The sequence below is a fragment of the Heterocephalus glaber genome, unplaced genomic scaffold, assembly GCF_053883595.1.
Source record: "Heterocephalus glaber isolate CG9 unplaced genomic scaffold, H.glaber_assembly_v1.0 deba00000281, whole genome shotgun sequence".
Taxonomy (NCBI): Eukaryota; Metazoa; Chordata; class Mammalia; order Rodentia; family Bathyergidae; genus Heterocephalus; species Heterocephalus glaber.
Window position 1 is genome coordinate 9735776 of NW_028258139.1, and position 20922 is coordinate 9756697.

The 20922-nt window shown below is 49.1% G+C and overlaps 1 protein-coding gene across 1 annotated transcript in view; it reads left to right on the forward strand.

The window, feature by feature from the left end:
- Positions 1-379: 379 nt before the first annotated feature.
- Ada2 (adenosine deaminase 2) overlaps positions 380-20922 on the forward strand; it is a 29459-nt gene continuing 8916 nt past the window's right edge. The window contains exons 1-4 of the mRNA XM_087186210.1: positions 380-479; positions 7230-7559; positions 9412-9643; positions 11339-11549. Coding sequence (XP_087042336.1) covers positions 7238-7559; positions 9412-9643; positions 11339-11549 — 765 coding nt within the window. The 5' untranslated portion in view covers positions 380-479; positions 7230-7237. The remainder of the gene's footprint in view (positions 480-7229; positions 7560-9411; positions 9644-11338; positions 11550-20922) is intronic.

Below are 20922 nucleotides of genomic sequence, written 5' to 3' on the forward strand. Positions count from 1 at the left end.
AGTGGTTGCTTGCCTAGCATGAGGGAAGCCCTGGGTCCCGTCCCTCCTTGCTGCACCACCAAAAAACCAAAAACTAAAACCCCACAGAAAGTTGGTTTAGTCACTTTTTCTGCCTTGAACACCAGCCCAGTGTCTGAGTGTGATGGTCATCTTCAATGACACATTGAGACTGCTCTGCATTTTATGGTCCCTGCACTTGGTGGATTGTTCTAGGGAAATGGAATGGCCTCCCATTGTACACAGGCTGTCACTGTCGTCAGACACCACACCTTCCCTGCTAAACAATGCTCAGGGCCACACCTGGGAGGGGGCTCCTCCGAGATGCCTTCAGCCACAAAAGCCCTCCCGGGTCCAGGTTCTGGCCACACAGGCAGAGAGCTTGGATCTGGACAGCTGCCCCTGCCCCAGTGGCTTTGAAGAGCACGCAGGTCAGCTCTAGGTCCGGCCCTGCTGAGAGTCACTGATTCTGCTGCATTCAGGTTTGTGTGCCCAGGCATTCTCTTCTCTGTTTCCAATTCAAAACCTGATCCTCAACTCTGCAGACCAAGGAGCTTTTGCCCAACCTGTCCCTGCAGCCTCAGGGAGCTTCTCACTGCCTGGCTAAGGCTCGACCAGAAGTACCCAGAGCCAATCTCTTCCTTTTTTTCTTCTGGCGCTAGAACTTGAACTCAGTCCCTTTGCACTGAGCTACATCACCAGTCCATTCATTACTTTCTTTTTGTTGTTGTTGGTTTTTTTTGGTACTGGGGATCGATCTCGGGACCTTGCACTTTTGAGGCAGGCAGCAGAACCCCTGAGCTAAATCCCTGGCCCCATTCATTACTTTCTTAGGGACAGGGTCTCACTAAGTTGCTAGTGACTGAATTTGCAGTCTTGCAATCCTCCTACCTCAGCGTCCCTGGGTGCTGGGACTACAGGTTGGCACCCGAGGCCTGGCTGAAGCCAACCTTGGAGATGTAAAACCTACTTTGGACAAAAGCATTTAAAAGAAAGAGTTTACATTTAGCTATGATCTTTTTTGTTTGTTTGTTTGAGACAGAGTCTCCTTAGGTAGTCTAGGCTGGTCTTGAACTTGTGGTGATTCCCTGCCTCAACCTCTTCAGTTCTGGGATTATAGGTGTTTGCCACCATGCCTAGCTTTAGTTTTGATTTGGTATTTAAAAAAAAAAATCTTCAAGCACATACCGGTAATCTCAGCACTTGGGAGGCTGAGGCCAGCCCGGGCTATACAATGAGTTCAAGGCCAGCCTGAAGTACCTAGGGAGACTCTGTTTTAAAAAAAAAAATCTTTAAAGGATTTATATTCAAAACTGGTAGCTTGGCCAGATGCAGTGGTACACACCTATAATTCTAGCTACTTGAGAGGCTGAGGCAGGAGAATTGTAAATTAGAGTCCAGTTTAGGAAATTTAACCAAGATCCTGTCTCAAAATAAAATAAAAAGAGCTGTGGACACAGCTTAGTAGTAGAATGTTTGCCTAGCATGTGTGAAGCCCTGGCTTTCATCTCTAGTACTGCCAAAAGAGAGAAAGAAAAAAATATTGGTGTTTTTTTTTGGTACTGGGGATCAAACTCAGGACCTTGTGCTGGCAAGGCAGGTGTGGTGCCACTGCACTAAATCCCCAGCCAAGAAAAAGTATTGGTAATTTGTCCTTCTTACCCTTCTGCTTCAATTGTTTATTTCCTTATTGGTTGGAGCCAATGACATTCTGGGGATGGAGCCCAGGATTTTACTCATCTGGGCTAGCACTCTACTACTGAGGTACAAGTTGGGTTGTCTTTATTACTTGTGGATATCTTCTGATGTCTTTTATTTCATTTTATGTATTTTAATGGACCCAGGACCTCCTATATCTAAGCTCATGCTGTTCCACTCAGCCACCCCCCAAGCCTGGTTTTGTTTGGTTTCTTGAGCCAGGGTCTCACTGTGTAGTCCTGGCCAGTTTTTTGTTTTGTTTTGTTTTGTTTTGTACCAGGGATCAAACTCAGGATGTTTTTTGCTTTCGAGACAGGTGGTGAGAACACTGAGCTAAATCCCTGGCCCAGTCCTGGCCAGTCTTGAGCATTCTCTCTCTGTAGCCGAGCTGGCCTGGAACTCCCCATTCCCCTTCTTCAGCCTCTCGATTTTTGTGAGACTGGGGATTGAACTCAGGGCCTTTAGGCTGAGCCACATTCTCAGCCCTTTTTATTTATTTATTTATCTTTTAATTTTTTCAGTACTGGGGATCAACTAAGGATCTTGTGCTTTCGAGGCAGGCGCAGCACCACTGAGCTAAATCCCCAGCCCTGCTCAGCCCTTTTTTAACTTTTTGTTTTGGAGACAGGGTTTCCTTGAGTATCTAAATTACCCAGGCTGGACTTGAGCTTGTAATTCTCCTGCCTCAGCCTCCCAGGGCACTAGGTTACTGTCTGTCCTTTGACATGTCCTAATTTCAAGTGGTCTGTGAGACACCAGGGTGCAGTGAGAACTATTTGCTAGGTGCTTTGCATGCGTGCTTCATTTAAATCTCAGGAGGGGAGAGCTGGTTTGGCTTGGTGCAGAGGACTTGCCAAGGCTCTGACCACACCAGGCCCTGGCTGGGTCCCAGCACTGGACAAACCCCACCCCACCCCCCGCCACCCCCTGCCAAGGGTAAGTGTAGAGTTAACATAAAAGACCAAGGCAGCACTGCTGGGGTGGCAAGGGCTCCTGGCCAGCTGGAAGGCAGCTTTCCTGTACATCGGGCTTGGTTCCCTCCCCTCCCTCCCTCGAAGGAATTGTTTGCTGTCCTTTTTTTAAAAAACAGGGTCTCGCTGTATATTCTAGGCTACCCTTGAACTCACTATGTAGCCCAGGATGGCCTCGTAATCTCGGTTATCCTCCTGCCTCAGCTTCCCAAGTGCTGGGACTACAGGCATGCATCCCCATGCGTAGCTGCTGGAGCAGTTGCTCTTGTTGGTCCTCCCCACACCCACCGTTGTCCTGCACCTCTCCACCCTACCACTGTCCTGACCTGGCAGCACTGCTTTCCTTCCTATTCATTTATTTATTTTGCAGTACTTGGGATTGAACCCAAGGCTCTCCCACTGAACTATATCCTCTGCCTTTTCTCTTTTTTGTTGTTGTTTTTTGAGACAGGGTCTCAGAGCCACTATGTTGCCCAGGCTGGGCTCAAACCTGAGACAGTCCAGTCTCAGCCTTCCAGAGTGCTGGGATTACACATTTTATTTTATATTCTACTGCATCTGCCTCCTTACCCTCTGTCCAAGGGGCTGCCACACTATCCAAGCACTTTTATTCCGTGCTGGAGATGGAACCAAGGGCCGGGCACTTTCCAAGCGTGAGCTTTATGGCCGAGCTGCCCCAGCTCCCGCACTCACATTTGGCTGATGGCTGCGCTTCCCAAAGCTCAGGAAGAGGTTCAGGAGCACCTCCGTGTAATGCCGATTGCTCCAAACCGTAGTATGGACCTTACAAAGGCAGAGCACACACAAACACACAACCTTCCCCCTAAACACTTAAACCCACATGCATAAACTCAGACACACAAATGTGCATAAACCCCTGTACCAGCACATGAAGACCCGAAAGACATATAACACTCCCTTCCGGACACAAACTCATCTAGGCACATGGACCGCCCATGCGCACCACAGCCGGGTGAGGGTGGGCCTGGGGTCAGTGACACCGGCCCCTGCAGGAAGCGCAGCTGGCAGCTCTTCTGGTACTTCGGGCAGGGGGCACTGAGCAATCGGCTGCTTTGTGGGGTGCTCTGGGTGCCAGACCCCTGGGCCTTGGCCACCTGGCACCCTGCCTGCCCGGCCTAGGCGGCTGCACATTTTCTGAGGAGGGGGCGTGGCTCACAGCCACAGGTGTACGGACACGGTCCGTTCCCTTCTGCTTAGCTTGCACACAAACTATTTTTAAGTTTCTGAGGCATTGTCTTTCAAAATTGAAAGGAAATTTTTATGGTGAGAAGATGAAGTAGGCACAGCATTTAAATGTTGCTGGGGATTATTTTCCTCATGTTTCATCTAACCGCGTGTCTGGCAGGAAAAACCTAGATGCTGGGGTACAAATGCCTTTGTGGTCCCTTATGGGAATTTTCTGGAAAGTGGTGGCTGGGGCCGTTGCATGGATGATGGAGTCTGCAGCATGTCACCAGCCTCGTCCCTGGAGACAAACACTGTGGTCAGAAAAGAGATCTGAAGAGTTAATGAACTTGAGGGAGGTCTTCAAAAGTTCAGCTCTCTGTTGAGGGATCTAGCCTCCTCACCATGCTAGGCCCCATCTTATTTACTGTAATATTTTTCTTGGAATTAACGTGCTTTGAAATATTTTATTCAGCCACAATCATGATAATAGTTATGGTGTCATCAGGTTTGATGTGCTAATACACATTTAAAAACCATGTGGGCCGGGGATTTAGCTCAGTGGTTCTGCTGCCTGCCTCGCAAGCACAAGGTCCAGAGTTTGATCCCTGGTACCAAAATCAAAAAACAAAAAAAAACCATGTATCTGGGCTGGGGGTAGCTCAGTGGTAGAGGATGCATTTAACATGTGCAAGGCCCTGGGTTTAGCAGCAAAATCAAATAGAAAAGGTGTGTGAGGGGCTGGGGATTTAGCTCAGTGGTTCCGGCGCCTGCCTCACAAGTGCAAGGTCCCAAGTTCGATCCCTGATACCCCCCCCCCAAAAAGAAGAAGAAAAGCTATGTGAGACAGGCGAATTACCACATACCAGCACTTGGTAGGCTGAGGCAGGAGGCTCAAAAGTTTGAGGGCAGCTTGAGCAATTTAGCAAGATCTTGTCTCAGAAAACCTCTATAACTAACAACAAACAAAAATATCTATATGGAGGGTGTGATGATGCAGCACTCAGGAGGCTGAGGCAGGAGGATTGTGCCAAATTGGAGGCCAGCCTGGGCTACATAGTGAGTTCAAGGCCAGCCTGAACTACATAGCGAGACCCTGTTTCAAACAAAACCAAAAAAACCTTCTATATATTTATCAGAATAACTCATATACATTTGTGAACTGCCTACATCATATTATGTATCCTGATGATACACACACATCACACTTCGGGATCCAAGTCAGCTCCCCCTTTTTAAATCTTTTATCCAAGTATCTTGTCTCTTTTCAGGTAAGGACACAGATCCACAGACATTATTAGTGACTTGGCCAAGGTCTCAAAGCTAATGATTAATACTACTATAATGCTGTTCCTGGGCGTTGTGGTTTTTTGGTGCTGGGGTGGAACCCAGGGCCTAGCACATGCTAGTAGACGAGCATCTACCTACGCCCCTAGCCCTGAGATAATCTCTTGAATTACTTCTTTCTTCCCATCAATTTTTTTTTCCTCTGAAATGTTCATTGTTTGGGCATGGAATTTTCTGAATTAAAAAATCATCTCATTTTCTTTTCTCCTACTTTTTCCTACTTTCTAAAAGATTTTCTTCAAGGTCATCATTTAATATTCTTAGCAAATTTTTAAATTTTCAGGTTTAATGTTTTTATTGATATATTTTTATTTTGGCACATAATTGCACATATTTTGGGGGTATAGTGTGATAATTTGATACAGGTATATACAACCTGAGCTTTCATATAGTTTTTTTCACATGAACTTTTTGCTTTTTTTTTTTTTTTTGGTACCGGAGATTGAACTTGGGTCCTTGTGCTTACAAGGCAGGCAGCAGAACCACTGAGCTAAATCCCTGGCCCTCATATGAGATTTTTATTTCTAATAGTTCTTTTCACTTTTTTGTTGTTTGTTTTGCTTTGCTTTGTCTGCAGTACCAGGGGCCTTCACACTGAGCTACATTCCCAGCCCTTTTTGTATTTTGAGAGAGGGTCTCATTAAATTGCTAAATTGCCCAGTCTAGCCTTGAACTTTCAATCTTCTGGCCTCAGCCTCCCGGAGTACTGAAATGACAGGTGTGTGCCACCACGCCTGGATTCATGGTGGTGCCAGGAATTTAACCTAGGGTTTCATGCATGATAGGCAAGAGCTCTCCTGCTGTCTACAGTCCCAGCTCACCTCTGGTCGTTTTTATTTATTTATTTATTTATTTTTGAGACAAGGTCTCGCCATGTAGTCCAGGCTGACCTCCAACTCCTGGAGATTGTCTCGGCTCAGGCCGGTGAGTGCTGGGATCACAGGTGTCCACCACCAGGCTGGCCTCCTTGTTTGTTTTGGTTTCTCTCTCAATTAAAGTCTTTCTTCAAACATCCTGTGATCCTTTGTTCCCTGGTTTTATTTATTTATTTATTGTTGGTACCAGGGATCGAACTTGGGTCCTTGGGCTTGCGCAGCAGGCGGCAAAACCAGAGCTAAATCCTTGGCCCCCCTGGTTATATTTAAAAGTAAAACTTTAAATTTCACAGTGTTGGGAATTGAACCAGAGCTTTCACACTGAGCTACCTCCCCAGCCCTTTATATTTTTTCATTTTCAGACAGGGTCTTGCTGAATCACTCAGTTGCCCAAGCAGGGCTCAAACTTGTGCTCCTGCTGCCTCCGCCTCCCAGAGTACAGTGTTGGGATCACAATACTGCCATATCTAGCTTAAAAGTGAAACTTTAAAAATTTGATTTGCAAAGCTGGATGTGGTGGCACACACCTGTACTAACTCTGGGAGACTGAGGTTGGAGGATCAGGAGTTTGAGCCCAGCCTGGACAATTTAGTGAGACCCTGTCTCAATCCGCCCCCCCCAAAAAAAACAAAAGAAAAATACCAGGGCAGGGATGTAGCTCAATGGAAAGGCCCCGTTAGTCCCCTAGTACTGCAATAGGGAGGGGCGGATTGGATTGCAGTGCGTGAGCAGGGCTTATTTTCTCATGGCAGCTTGGTATTTGGTTTTTCTGGGGTTTTTTTGGTTTTTTGGGTTTTTTTGGTACCGGGGATTGAACTCGAGGACCTTGCGCTTTCAAGGCAGGCAGGAGAACCACTGAACTAGATCCCTGGCCCCAGCTTGCTGTTTGGGAAGCCTCATACTCTATGTCTGTAATTGGGATTTTTTTCTCTGGGTTCTCAGAGAAGAAACTTTCGATATCCTGGATCTTGATCATCTGGGAATGAATGGGAGAAGGAAAGCAGAGTTCAGCCTTCAGTTTTGAGTGTGTGGCTTAGGGTGCCGGGCAGGTCCCCAAAGCCTTGCTCCTGGAGTCTGACCTTTCGCCGTGTGGCCTTTCCCAGTCACCCACACCCCTCCGAGTCCCCCATCTCCACCTGTGCCTTCTCACTTGCAGGCATCCTGATGGCGGTGCAGGTTCCTTTGGGGTGGCCAGCCCTGCTGCCCCTGGTTGTGGTGGCGGCCACATCCTTGGTCAGCACCAACACCTACATAGATGACCTACGGAAAGAGCTGTTACTGAAAGAGAAGACCATGCGGCTTGGGATGTCTGTGGAGATGAAGGGCCAGGAGAAGAAGGTCAATAAGTACCTCATGGGCCTCAAAAGCGGTGAGGTTGAGGAGGCCAAAGAGACCCTGCAGTTCCCACCCAGCATGCACTTCTTCTGGGCCAAGAGCCTCATCGAGAACAGCAAGGTGTTTCATATTCTACAGAAGATGCCAAAAGGTCAGATGTGGAGAGGGGTGGTTATGGGGTGCTGGGGTATGGGGGACCTTACACTGGAGCTGTTGTTATCCTACGTGGAGTAGAGAGAACGTCCGTCCATCAGCTACAGTGCTCTTTGCTCTCATTGGCAAACTAGGAAGGGGGTGGCTTTACCTAGAAATCAGAAGTCTGGCTTCACTGGGGATGCAGCCTAGGAGACAGGGAAGAGCAGGCCTGGGGACCCTGGTCTCCTAGCAAGGCTAGACGAGCATCGCACTATGAGATGGTTTCAGTCCAGAGAACACTGTCATTCCCTGTATGACTTCCTCACAAGCCTGTCTTCTGCCCTTTCTCCAGGGGCAATAGGAAAAGCATCCTAGTGCGATAGAGCATATTCTTGTGAATGGTGAAACAGCCGTAATCCTGCACATGTAAATAGCTGCTTGCTGGGCGAGGGTGCAGCTCAGTGATAGAGCTCTTGCCTAGCATGCATGAGGCCCAGGGTTCCACCCCCAGCTCCAAAATTTAATTTAAAATAGCTGCTTATTTTGTGCATAGGGAGGGGAGAAGGGCTTGAGGGGAGAGGGGATGGGGAAAAAAGAGGCGGGAGGTATTGCATATGGTACAAATTCCCTACGAGTGTTATCATTATGTAGGTCTAAAGTGTGCCAATAAATGTTTTGCTATATATATATTTTTTTAAGGGGAGGAGTTTGAGGGGGGCAAAGGAATAAAATAAAATTTATTTAAAAAAACAGCTACTGGGGCTGGGGATTTAGCTCCGTGGTTTTGCCGCCTCCTGCAAGGACCTGAGTTTGATCCCTGGTACCAGAAAAAACACCAAAAAACAGCTGCTGGTCAAGGATATAGCTCAGTGGTTCTGGTGCCTGCTTTGTAAGCACAAGGTCCAGAGTTCAATCCCCAGTACCAAAAAAAAAAAGCCAAAAAAAACCCCCCAAAACAGCTGCTTGGCCAGGTGTGGTGGCACACGCCCATAATCCTAGCACTAGGGAAGCTGAGGCAGGAGGATCACTGCTTGTTGGAGGGCACTCTGGGTTACATAGTGAGTTCAAGGCTAGCCTGAATGACATAGTGAGGGCCAGGGATGTAGCTCAGTGGCGCTGCACCTGCCTGGCAAGTGCAAGGTCCTGAGTTCAATCCCCGGTACCAAAAAGAAAAAAGAAAAGTAAAAGACCGTCCTGAAATAAGTAGTGAGGCAACATCTCAAAAAAAAAGGACAAGTGTGTAAAGATAAGAGCGCTAAGCACAAGGGCGGCAGCAGGATGGGGCCTGGGCTTGACCTTATTACAACCCTTCATGCAACGTTAGGTGGCAAGGCTTGGATTAAATTAGGCTCTGGCTTCGAGCAGAGAGGGAGAAACTGACAGAGCCCTGATTTGAACTCCAGTCTCATGATTCCAAGCCTGAAACCCTCTCACCCTACCATGCAGCCCCTCTTGAATGAGACCACCCAGGCCTTCGGACTACAGAAAAGGAGAACCCTCAAAACCCCACTCTTTTCTTTTTTTTCCTTTTTGAAACAAGGCCGTCTCTAAATTGTCCAAATTTGTGACCCTCCTGCCTCAGCCTCTCAGAGTGCTGCAATTATAGGTGCCACTATAGCCACCTAGAAGCCCCACTTTTAACTATAGTAAAGAAGGCTTTGGCCATGCTGGAGCAATAAAGGCAAGAAATAGGTTCAGGAGGTCCTGGAAGAGAAAGGTACATTGTGTTCAAGTCCCAGGAACTTGGCCAGACAGAAACCCTCGTGTTTTCCTGGGATTCCTGTTTCCTGCATGGCTCTTCCTGGGCCCCAATCCTGGGCGAGGGGAATTCACCTCCTTTGTCTGTTGCTTTCTTCTTCCTTGTCCAGGGGCTGCCTTACACCTCCACGAATTCAGCCTGGTGAGCACGGAGTGGGTGGTAAAGAACATCACCTACAGGCCCCACTGCTATTTCTGCGCCACTCAAAGGGGAGACTTGCTGTTCAAGTTCGCCAACCCACCTCCCCGAAACCCTAAGACCAGAGAGTGTTCACAGTGGTTCTCAATGGAGGAGCTTCGAAAAAAGATGAAGCCCAAGGACGTCATTGAGTTCGACAAGAGGTGAGCCGTGGCCCAGAAGCGCTTGTCACAGACCAGCCCGGGTCTTTCCCCCTCTGCAAGCCCAGATCTGGTGAGATCTGAAGAGATCAGGCAACTGGGCACTGTGGCACACACCTGTAATTCCAGCTACTAGGAAGGCTGAGGCAGGAGAACCGCAGGTTCACGGCTAGCCTGGGGAACAAGAACACCCTGTCTCAACAGGAAAGAATTTTAGTTAATTAATTAAACACTTTTTGCCACCCCCAGTACATTTTTTTGTACCAGGGATCGAACTCGGGACCTTGTGCTTGCAAGGCAGGTGGCAGAACCCAGTACATTTTTTTAGACAGAGTCTTACTATATAGTCCAGACTTACCTCAAACTTTCAGGGATCATCCTGCCTCAGCCTCTGGGCTGCTGCAATTATAGGCATGCACCACCATGCCTAGCAAAACTTTTTTTAAAGGGCTGGGGGGTGTAGCTCAGTGGTAGAGAGCTTGCCTAGCATATTAGGTCCTGGGTTCCACACCCAATACCAACAACATCATCATCAACAAAGGAGGGTTGATAATAAAAAGTAATCAAGCATCCTTTACACTAGAAGGGGTAGCAATATAGTGTGTGTGGGGTCCTTGCAGGCAAAGCCATTGGGAGCACCCAATGGAGCACTTTTTTTTTTTTGGTACCAGGGATTGAACTCAGGACCTTGTGCTTGCAAGGCAGGCACTGTGCCACTGAGCTAAATCCCTGGTTGGAGCATTTTCCTAGGGACTTGTACAGTAATGGTATAAGTATGGTTATCTCGCTTTATAAAGCGAGAAGCAAGAAGCTCTGCAAGACTAAGACAACTAGTTCCCCAAGGCCACACTGCTGTTACATGACCAACTGGAGATTGGAACCTGGCTCTTGGAGTGCCAAGTCTAGAGTTATTCCCACCATGCCCTGCTTTATTCTGCCTGGGCTGCCATGGCAGAACACCACTGACTAGCAGACAACAGAAATGAATTATTTCACGGTTGTGGAGGCTGGCAGTCCAAGAACAAGGTGCAGGCAGGGTTGGTTCTCTTGTGTGCGCTCACCTAGGAATGCCGGCACCTGCATGTAGTAGGGCTGTGTGGTGGGCTTCCCTCTGCCTACACATGCATCTGGGGTCTCTTCCTCCTCTTCTGTCCTATTGGATCGGCCCCACCCTCATGACCTTATTTAACCTTAAACATCTCCTTAAAAGGCTCTATGTCTAAACATAGTCACATGGAAGGTTAGGGCTTCAACAGGAATTTGGGGAGTGAGGGCACAATTCAGTCTGTAAACACCAGAGAGAGCTCAGTCTAGGATCTGAGTACAATGTGGTCAGATCAGCCAAACATGTGGAAGGAGAATGGGAGAGCCCAGCTGCCCGCTGACTCTCAAGGCCCTTAGAGGAAGCAGCCGGCTTCTTAGTAGGGACCGGCTTGCCTGAGAAAGCTGGGTGTGCTTCTCTTGCCGTCTCCTGGGTCTCCTCTCACTAGGATGCGCCTGGTTTGCTTCTGAGTTTGAGATTTCTGATGAACAGGAATCTTACAGTTGCTTGGAGACAACAGTCTGCAGCTTCCTTAATTCCCCCTCTGTTTTTTGGTGTTTGAGGCACAATCCTGGGGATGGGATCCAGGGTCTTGGGCGTGGCGTGCTAGGCTCGTGCTACACCACCTTGCCATTAGCTCCCCCTCTGTCGTGCAGCCTGCAGCGGGTGTTCAGTCTTGTGACCAAGAACCCTGAGAGGACTTACTCCAGTCAAGATGCCCTGCGGACAAAGCTTCAGCGCATCTTCATGTCCATCTCTGGCCTTGTCCTTCACGCCCCGGTGTTCAAAGACTACATCTTCCAGGCCCTGAAGGAGTTCTATCAGGACAAAGTGCTCTTCCTGGAGATCAGAACCAGGCTGATGCCGGTGAGCCCAGCCCTCCCTTCTCCTCTCAGCCCCTCTGCTCTGCCTGCTGTCCCGAGCCCACCGCGTAGGGGGTCGAGTGCCCTCTGCTGTCTGCCCAGGTCTCTGGTGTAAAGGGACCTGGGCCTTTCCAGGGTCACTGAACACCAGACCCTGCCCTGGACTGGGCTAGCGCAGGCAGACTGTCACTGCCACTGAGCCGTGCCTCACTCCTGGACGTTTCTTGGCCTTTCCCTTTCATGTGGAGATTTAGATCCCTAAGTCACCAAGGACAGTGCTCTTGGTACTGGACAGTTGGTGAGTATGACCCATGGAGCTGGCTGCATGACACAGTGGGGATGGATGACTCCTTGCAGGCCCTTTGCGGAGACAAGCGTCCGCTGTCAGAGAGGCTGCGAGAAGTGCTGTCTTCAAGGTCCCACAGCCCCACGTGAGGGTCCTGCCGCGGAGCTCGGGGAAGGGTTGCTAAGGAGTCTGTGAGGAGGGCCACCCCTTCCTCCCGGCTGGGGTTCTCTCACCCTCATTTGCTCTGGGTCCAAACCTCAGTGCATTGATGGTGCCCCTCCAAGACTTCCCCCCAAATCAGTCTGTACTGGACTCCTCTCTCCTTCCTTCCCACCTTCCCTCCCTGCAGGTCCTGGGGATGGAAGCCAGGGCCTTGTATACACAAAGCACATGCTCTACCACACAGCTACATCCCTGCCCCTGCCCCTACCTTCTGTAACCTTCCTTTCCACCCGTGTGATTCTATACTTTCAAGTCTACACTTTCTGCACGTGTGGTTCCCAACTGTTGGGGGATAAAAGTTCAACTCTTGACCTGAGGTGAGACCCTCTTGCAATTCACTGCCCCAGCCTTTCCGCAACCTCTCCCTCTCCCTCTCCCTGTCCTCTTCCCTTCTTCTTTCTTTTTCTTCTTTCACCTATTCATCAAACACCTGCAAGGTTCTCCTCCATGCCTGGCACTGTGCTATGTGCCAGTTATACAAAGGCAAATATTTGGGAGAGTTATAAGTTCTTTTTTTTTTTTGGTACCGGGGATCGAACTTGGATCTTTGTACTTGCGCAGCAGGCAGCGAAACCACTGAGCTAAATCCTCGGCCCAAGTTACAAGTTTTTAAGGCCAAGAGTTTCTGGGCAGGGGATCCACATAGAATAACAGGTTTTATTTGATATTTTATTTTATTTTGGTACTGAGAATTGAGCCCAGGGCCTTTGCACTGAGCTACTTTCCAGCCTTTTTTAAGTTTTTCATTCTGAACAAGGTCTGGCTATGTTGCTCAGGTGGGACTCAAACCAGTGATCCTCCCAGAATGCTAGGATTACAGGCATGCACCACCAGGTCTGGCTAAAATATTTGTTGAGTATACAAAGCCTTAGGACTGATCTTCAGGCTTGTAGAAGGGCCCACAGGGTGGCAGCATTGTAGTTTTGCAGGCTCAGAAACTTTATTGTTTGTATACTCAGAAGTCATAGGGTGCCAGGAGACTGATTAACAATGATCAAATTCCTAAGAACTAGAAGAAATAAATAAGCCAATGGGAACTCTGTTTTCAGAGAAAGCTATCAGACCAGACATTTGTGCTTCTCAGTGAGGAAATTCCCTCCTCAAAGCCCAGGTACAGTCAGGAGATTGTTTGCTGAGCTAGACCCCAAAGAGCCCGGTCACTGAGCCCCAGAAACTCAGAGTCAGTAACATTATTCCTAACCTCTGGAAAATTTGATGGAAGTTCTCACCCTCTTCCTGGGAGAGGGATGGGGAGGCTACAATAAATTGCCTGCTGAGACATTGTTTTCACATGTATCCATATCCATCTATAAAATGAAACAAATGTTGTGGAAGCAGTGCAATGTAAGGTGGATGATATTTTACACTGTTTCTTTTTAAAAAGCTCTGATTAAGACTTCCGTCACTTTGTTACCTTTAGTTTGAATTGAAGCCTTCAAGGCCCCTCTAGCACTATTTGTTCCATCTCCCTGTGTGGAGCCCTGTCCCTTTCCCTGAATGGAAACACACACACACACACACACACACACACACACACGTGCATGCACACACGTGTCCTCAGGAAGCCTCCCCTGGAAGTGGACCCAAGAGAGTCCCATGTCCCAGGCTACTCTGCATTCACCACTTGGGTCTGCTGTGCATTCTCTGTTTGAACCCCCTGCATGCAGACCTGGAGTTTGTTTCCCCCACTGCTGAGCTGGAACCCAGGGCCTTGCGCATGCTAGCCAAGTGCTCTGCCACTGAGCCACAGCCCGACTCGGTTACAGAGTTTTTGAGAAGTGAGAGGGAGCCTCACCTTTGCCCCTGAGTAGAGCTTTCACCGGGTTTGTGATCAGAGTAAATAAGGCCTGGCACAAATAATCCTAAAAGAAAAGGGAGGGTCTACTCCATTTTCCACTGAGAAAAGGATTTCTGGAAGAGTTGAGTGGGCATGGGGCCTGGCCCAGGTAGGGAAGAAATTGCTCTTCAAAGAACATCTGATTTCCAGGCTTTGGAAACTCCTCTCTCCAGCTGGGTGTGGTGGCGCAGGCCTGTTATCACAGTGCTTGGGAGGCTGACGCAGGGGGATTCCCCTGAGTTCTTGGCCAGCTGGAGCTGTAAGACCCAAAGAAACTCTCCTCTGTCCTAGCACGGACTCCCCCCATCTAGGTCCTTGGTGCTTTCTGGGTACCTCCTTAGTAACTCAGCCAGTACCTTCTTCACCCCCTCAGCTTCTCACTCCTGAGCCCCCTTTATTCATTTTTTAATTTTACAGTACTGAGGATTGAGCCCAGGGCTTCACACATGCTGGGCTAATGCTCTACCCCAAGATACCTCCCAGCCCCACACTTCCCTCTATTTTGTGACAGGGCCTCAAAAAAGTGCCTCCTGAGCAACTGGAATGAGGAGTATGTGGCACTGCACCAGCGTCTCAGTCCCTTTGTGACATTCCCGCACCCCATAGGTGCTGAGTGTGTCACTTGACCATTGAATGTAAACCCTGATTTCCCAACTAGATTGCGGGCAAACCCATACTGGCACCAGATCGCATGCTGCAGGGCACCCCCAGAAGACGGCATGAGGTAATCATACATGCTGGGGGTCCTCAGGCTTGTGGTATGGGGGCCAGGGTGTAGCTCAGGGGCAGAGTGCTTGCAAGGCCCTGTGTTCCATCCCGGGCACTACAAATAAACAAAAACAGAAACTTTAAAATCTCCTTGGAAAGGCGGGGATGCAGCTCAGTGGCACTGGACCTGCCTGACAAGCACAAGGTCCTGAGTTTGATTCCCGGGGCTTCTTGGGATGCACAGGAATAAATTTTTGTTTTTGGTAAGGGGGACTGAAGTCTGGACCTTGCGCTTGCGAGGCAGGTGGCAGAGCCAGAGCTAAATCCTGGCCCAAGAAATAATTTAGAGTTGCTGTTTAAAACCTGTTTTAGACTGGACCTTGAGGATTTAATTCTGTGTTGGTGGGGGCTGCGGATTTAGCTCAGTGGCACCGCCTCTGCCTGGAAAGTACGAGGTCCTGAGTTCAATCCCTGATACTGAGAAAAAAAAAGCGCTAATTCTGTGCTGGGGGGTAGGGCCTGGGATCTGTGAGGCTCATTACTACTCCCCTTTCAGTCCTTCAGTCCCTCCTGGTGATTCGAATGCACATTGCCTGCTTCAGACACAGTTGGAGAAAGGTCACCTTGACCTTTACAAAACACAATAAACCTGACTTAAGAAGATAGCAGCGCATTTCACAGATGTGGAAACTGAGGCTGCCAAAGGTCAGAGAGCTTGATCAAGGCCACATGGGTTGTCAGGGGTAACTGGAAAGCGATCAAGGCTCCAAAATGGGGTGCTTGTCTCCTGTGTAGGCTCTCAGCATCCCGCTGATATGCGAGGGGAAGTGACAAACCCAGGATGAGCTGAGCTGGCTGCTTTCCTGGAAGGGAAAGGCCTTTTGCAAGGACCAGCTTCTTTTGGGCAACTCTGGGGAGTGGAGAGGGAACCCGTGTCTCTAGCAGAACCAGCAGGAGGCAGAGGGAACCCGAGAGAGGGTGCAGGGCCCAGCTGGGTTCAGAGTGTGTGGTGGGGATGTGTTTGCAGGGAGCTGCAGGGAAGTTGGGCTGAAGGAGAGAGGGAAGGGCAGAACTCTGGGGTCCTATTCCACCTTCCCCCGTCCTTCTGGAGCCTGAGGTGGAGAGGCCCGGGGACCTGCCCACCCCCGAGCTGTGCCCCAGCCGGGGGAAGGGGGGCTCCGGCTCCCCCACCCCCAGGTGGCAGCTGCTAGAATTTCAGCTTCAATTTGAGGCTGAGGGGGATGGGATGTGGCTGTTTATTCTGGCCCGGCCCAGGAACAAAGCCTCTGGCCATGGAGAGTCTAGGCCTTAATGCCCCCATTAGGCCGAGGAGGGGGGCCACGGACATATTAACAACTAAAAACAGTCTGCCCTGGAATTCTTTTGCTGAGCCGCGCGTCACCTCCCCCTTCGTAGTCCTGGGCTAATTCAGGGCCTGGAGACGAAGTTGATGGACTATCCTGGCTGTTCGATCTCCTATTGTGTTACTAATGCTCGGTAACAAAGGCTGTTCGCCTCTAGCAACAGTCGCTAGGCGGGTCTTATCTCCTGGGCTCCAGCCCCTGCCCCCACGACCTGAATCCCAGGCCCAGACTGGGTCCCTGGTGAGCTCTTCCAGACCCACAGGGATTGCAACAGGCGACTGTACTGCCCTGAGGGAGGACTCTGAAGAGAGGCGGAGGCAGGCCCTGCACCGAGACCCCAACGATACTCTTGGGTGACATCACTTGTATCACAAGCTACATTGGTGCCCCAGTGCTCCTGCTGTCCTTGGATTTTAGAAACCCCACTTGAGCTGGCTGTGGTGGCACATGTCTGGAATCCCAGTCCTCTAGGAAACTGAGGCAGGAGGAGCATAAATCCAAGCCCAGCTCTGGCAATTTAGCAGGTCCCTGTCTCAACAACAACAACAACAACAACAACATGCTGGGGGTATAGCTCAGTGCAAAGGGGGAAAAAAGCAAAAAGAGAGAAATCTCACCTGGTTCCTTGTTGAGGTGACAAGGTTTGATTTCATGCATGGTATTGGTGTCACTTTGCAAGAAAACTCCCTTTTCTCTGCTCCCTGTGTGGCAGCACTCTTGCTAGAAATGCGCTGCTTTTTTGTCTGAGAAGTATGAAACCTCATAGGTCTTTTTTTTTTTTTTTTTTGAGACAGGGTCTCACTATGTAGTTCAGACAGGTCTTGAACTCACTGTGCAGCCCCGGCTGGCCTCAAACTAATGGTGATCCTGCTGCCTCAGCCGCCCAAGTGCTAGGATTACAGGTGTGCACCACCATGCTGGGCTAAAAAATCCTCATAGGTCTTCACTGAGTTGCACATTATATGTTAGAATCACCCAAGAAGTTTACAAAAGAAAAAGAACTTGGCCGAGGATTTAGCTCAGTGGTACTGTGCCTGTCTCGCAAGCACAAGGTCCTGAGTTCAATCCTTGGTAGCAAAAAGAAAAAGAAGGAGAACTGATTTTACTCCGGATTCTGATATGATGAGCCTGGGTGAGACTCAGGCATGTCTTCCTTGGGTGACACCATGTGGGCCAAGGATGACGCTGATGCCCTGGCCATCAATAAACAGTGCCCTGTGTTTATTTTGGTGCTGGTAATGGTACCCAGGGCCTGGAGCATGTTAAGCATCTGCTCTCACTCTGAGCCACATTCTCACTCCCGAGATCCTGAAGCCTGACAGACCTCTGCCCGCATTAGCTGCAGCGGGGCTGAATTTCTTAAACTTTTTAAGCCTCAAAATCCTTCTCTGTAAAAATGAGAGTGGCCTAACAGTGTCATTTTGAGGATTAAATGCGATTAGGAGGCAAAGCTGTCTATGTCTGCTCGGCCCATGGTACAAGCCCCACACTTGCTCAGTGAAGGACGCTGGGGTGTGGGAAGCTGATTGCTCGTGCACCCCAGTCCCTCCATTCTGCTCCGATACAGACGAGGGGTGTGATCATGAGCAAATTACTTTCCCCTGCTCCTTACATAGTGCTACAATTCTATCGTATTATAGACAGTAAGCCTGTGATATTACTGTGTATCAGTTTATAGAGGGCCTATGTAATTTAAATAATTTCCCCATGGATTTTCATTTCTTCAATGAAACTACAATTGAAAATTGAGGCTGAGTGTAGCTCAGTGGTAGAGCACATGCTTAGCCCAGGTGAAACCCTAGATTCTATCCCCAAGAATAACAGCCACAAAATCAAGATGTCCTTAATTGACCTTGGTGTATGTTTATTTATTTATTTTAGGTTTTGGAGACAGGGTCTGGCTATGTAGTTCGGGCAGGCCCTGAACTCATTACTTAGCTCACACTGGCTTCTAACTTGCACTGATTCTCCTGCCTCAGCCCCCAGAGTGCTAGGATCACAGGTGTGCACCACCACGCTTGGCTTCACTGTGCCTTTAATTCAAAGCGTGTTACATAGACTTGGCAGCATTTTGTGTCAATTGCTCATAGGTGAAGGACTCACACCACCTAGTTGTACTTACAAACTCAAGTTTTATCTATTTGTAATAGATAAAATGGCATGGTGTCACAGGCCTGTAAGCCCAGCCCTCGGGAGGCTGAGACAGGATTGCTGTGAGTTTGAGGCCAGCCTGAACTATGTAGCAAGACCTTGTCTCAAAAAAAAATTATCATTTCTGCTTCTTTACAAATACAAACTCATAATCCTTTGCTTTTCCAATAACCTGTGAGATATGATTGATTGGAGGCAGCATGTACCTCCCACGGGAGCTGAGCCCAGAAGGCCCACAGAACCCCAACCCTGAGCCCTCCCCAGAGCCTGCCTTCATTGGCAGGATCTGTTCTGTGCACATGCGCGGCAGGAGGCTGTGCGGAGCAGCAACCCTCTCCTCCCGGGGGCCCCCCTCCTTGTAGTGGGGGTGCTGCCGAGCTTCCAGGCCACATCTGTCTGGCAAATCCTTGGTCTCTGTGCCAGAGGTCAGGGGCGCAGGAGCACAGGCCATGGCGGCCCCTGAGGTGATTTCCTTGGCAACTGGAAGACGGGGCATCTGCATCTACAGCCCCAGAAGTAGAGCCTGTCTGTGCAGCACTCGGAGTTGTGGGAACAAGCAATGAGCTCAGAGGCTGGGAGATGGGGTCCCAGCTTCTCCCCTGGGAGGCACAGGGGTGGCAGGGTAGGTGGTTTGGGACCACTGCAAAGCCTGTCAGTCCTGTCAGGAGCTGGCTGCATCATCTGCATATCTCCCTATACTTGATTGACGATTGTCTTTTTTTTTTAAGTTTCTTTCCATTGTCTCCTTTCTATTCTGCTAGCATGGCCCTACCCTGCCCACCTCCAGCATCATTTCATTTCCTGAAACCGTGCTTCCTAGTTGCTACAGGAAGGATCCTGAGAGTTCTTCAAAGGCTTGCTCTCCAGCCTGACGCTGCTCACAGGCTGTGGGACCTGGAAGAGATGGGGCCTCCTTCGAGGTCTCAGGTCACTGGCGACAGGACCTCATAGGGACTGTGGGGTGCCAGTCCCTTTCTGTCCCTCTCTTTGCTTCCTGGCCACCCTGAGGTGAACAGCTCCTTCTGCCCCGTGTCCCACCATGACGTGCGGCCTTGCCTCAGGCCCACAAGCCACAGAAACAAGGGACCCTGAAGTGGAACCTCAAAACTGTGAGCCAAAATGAGCCTTCCCTTCTTTAAAGTTCACAGTCTCAGGTATTTGTTACTGTACCAGAAAGCTGGCTAACACCGGGCTGAATGATTTTGGACTTCCTGGTAGATAGCATGCTTCTTAACGTAATGTTTATTCGTGGAGCACCTACCCTGGTGCTGTAGGAGACAGGTGAGGAGACCTATATGACACAGGCCATCTCCTCCGGGAGTCTCCAGTCCAGCTGGGGTGGTGGGCAGGTGACGCCCTCATGACAGCAGATAAGGAAGGTACAGGATGTACAGGATGGAATTCTGTTCTTCCCTATTGCAATCCAGAGGTGACACTCGGATGACCGAGGAAGAATCCCCCGCCCTTTCTTTCTTCTGTGTGTGGTACTAAAGATTGAACCCAAGCCCTTTACACTGAGCTACATTTCTACCTTTTTCTTTTTTCTTTTTTTATTCTGAGACAAGCCCTCACTAAGTTGCTAAGTTGCCCAGGCTGGGCTCAAATTTGCAACCTTTCTGCCTCAGCCTTCCAGAGTGCTGGGATTATAGGGATGAGGCCCTGTGCCTGCCTTAACAATTTCAAGCTGGGTTAATACAATGGTTCTCAAACTTTCTGGTCTCAGACCCTCTTTTATACTCTTAAAAATTTTTGAGCATCCTAAACAACTTTTGTTTATGTGAATTATACAGTATCTGTTGATCTATGTCCTATATTAGATATTCAGAAATTTTGAAAATGCAAGACTACTTGGGCCAGGGATTTAGCTCAGTGGTGCCACGCCTGCCTCGAAAGCACAAGGTCCTAGATTCAATGTCCTCTCCGAGGTGGAGGGAATTGCAAGACTACTTAACATACATTAGCACATGTGCCTTTGTCTCTCAGAATGTTGTCTCACACAAGACATGTCACACAAGACATGGCGTCTGGAGAAAATGAGAATGGAACAGACAGATGAGGCTGGGGATGTGGCTCCGTAGCAGAGCACCTGGTGCACCCAGGGCCCTGGGTTCCAGCCTCAGCACCGGGAGCTACCTCCCCAGAATGTGCTATTTTAATTTCTCTGTGCACAGATGAAAGCTTCCTAAGAAAGTAAGTGAAGATACAAATTCCCCGATGAATGTTATCATGTGATAAAATGAATTTTTTTCTCATCTGTCACTTCTAATACAATGAAATTTTTAAAAAGAGTGAAGACTAAAATAAGCCTGGGGGCTTATGTTCCATTTTCTTTTTCTTTTTTTGGCCCCAGGAATCCATCTCAGGGCCTTGTGCTTGCCAGGCAGGTGCTATACTGCTGAGCTACATTTCCAGCCCTTATGTTCCATTTCATTTTATTTTATTTTCCATTTTAACAATGGTGATAAATACAGAAGTTAGAAGATGAGGGAAGTGGCCTGAGGCTTCACAGCAGTAAGTTGCAAGCTGATGGAAGGCTGTGTGTGCACACCTGTCCTCTTGGCTCCTTTCTGTCCCAGTGATAAAGGTTGTTTGTAAGGTATGGAGCAGAGAAGTGTCAGAGATTTAGCTCAGTGGTGCCACTACCTGCCTCACAAGCACAAGGTCCCGAGTTTGATTCCCGTATCAGAAAAAAAAAATTATGGAGCAGAGAGAGGGACACCTTCACAAGGGAACCTTGTTCTGCTTTCAGGGGGGTAGGAGGAGGACAAAGACCCTTTCCTTACTTGCTGCCTCTTTTGTATGTTTGGTG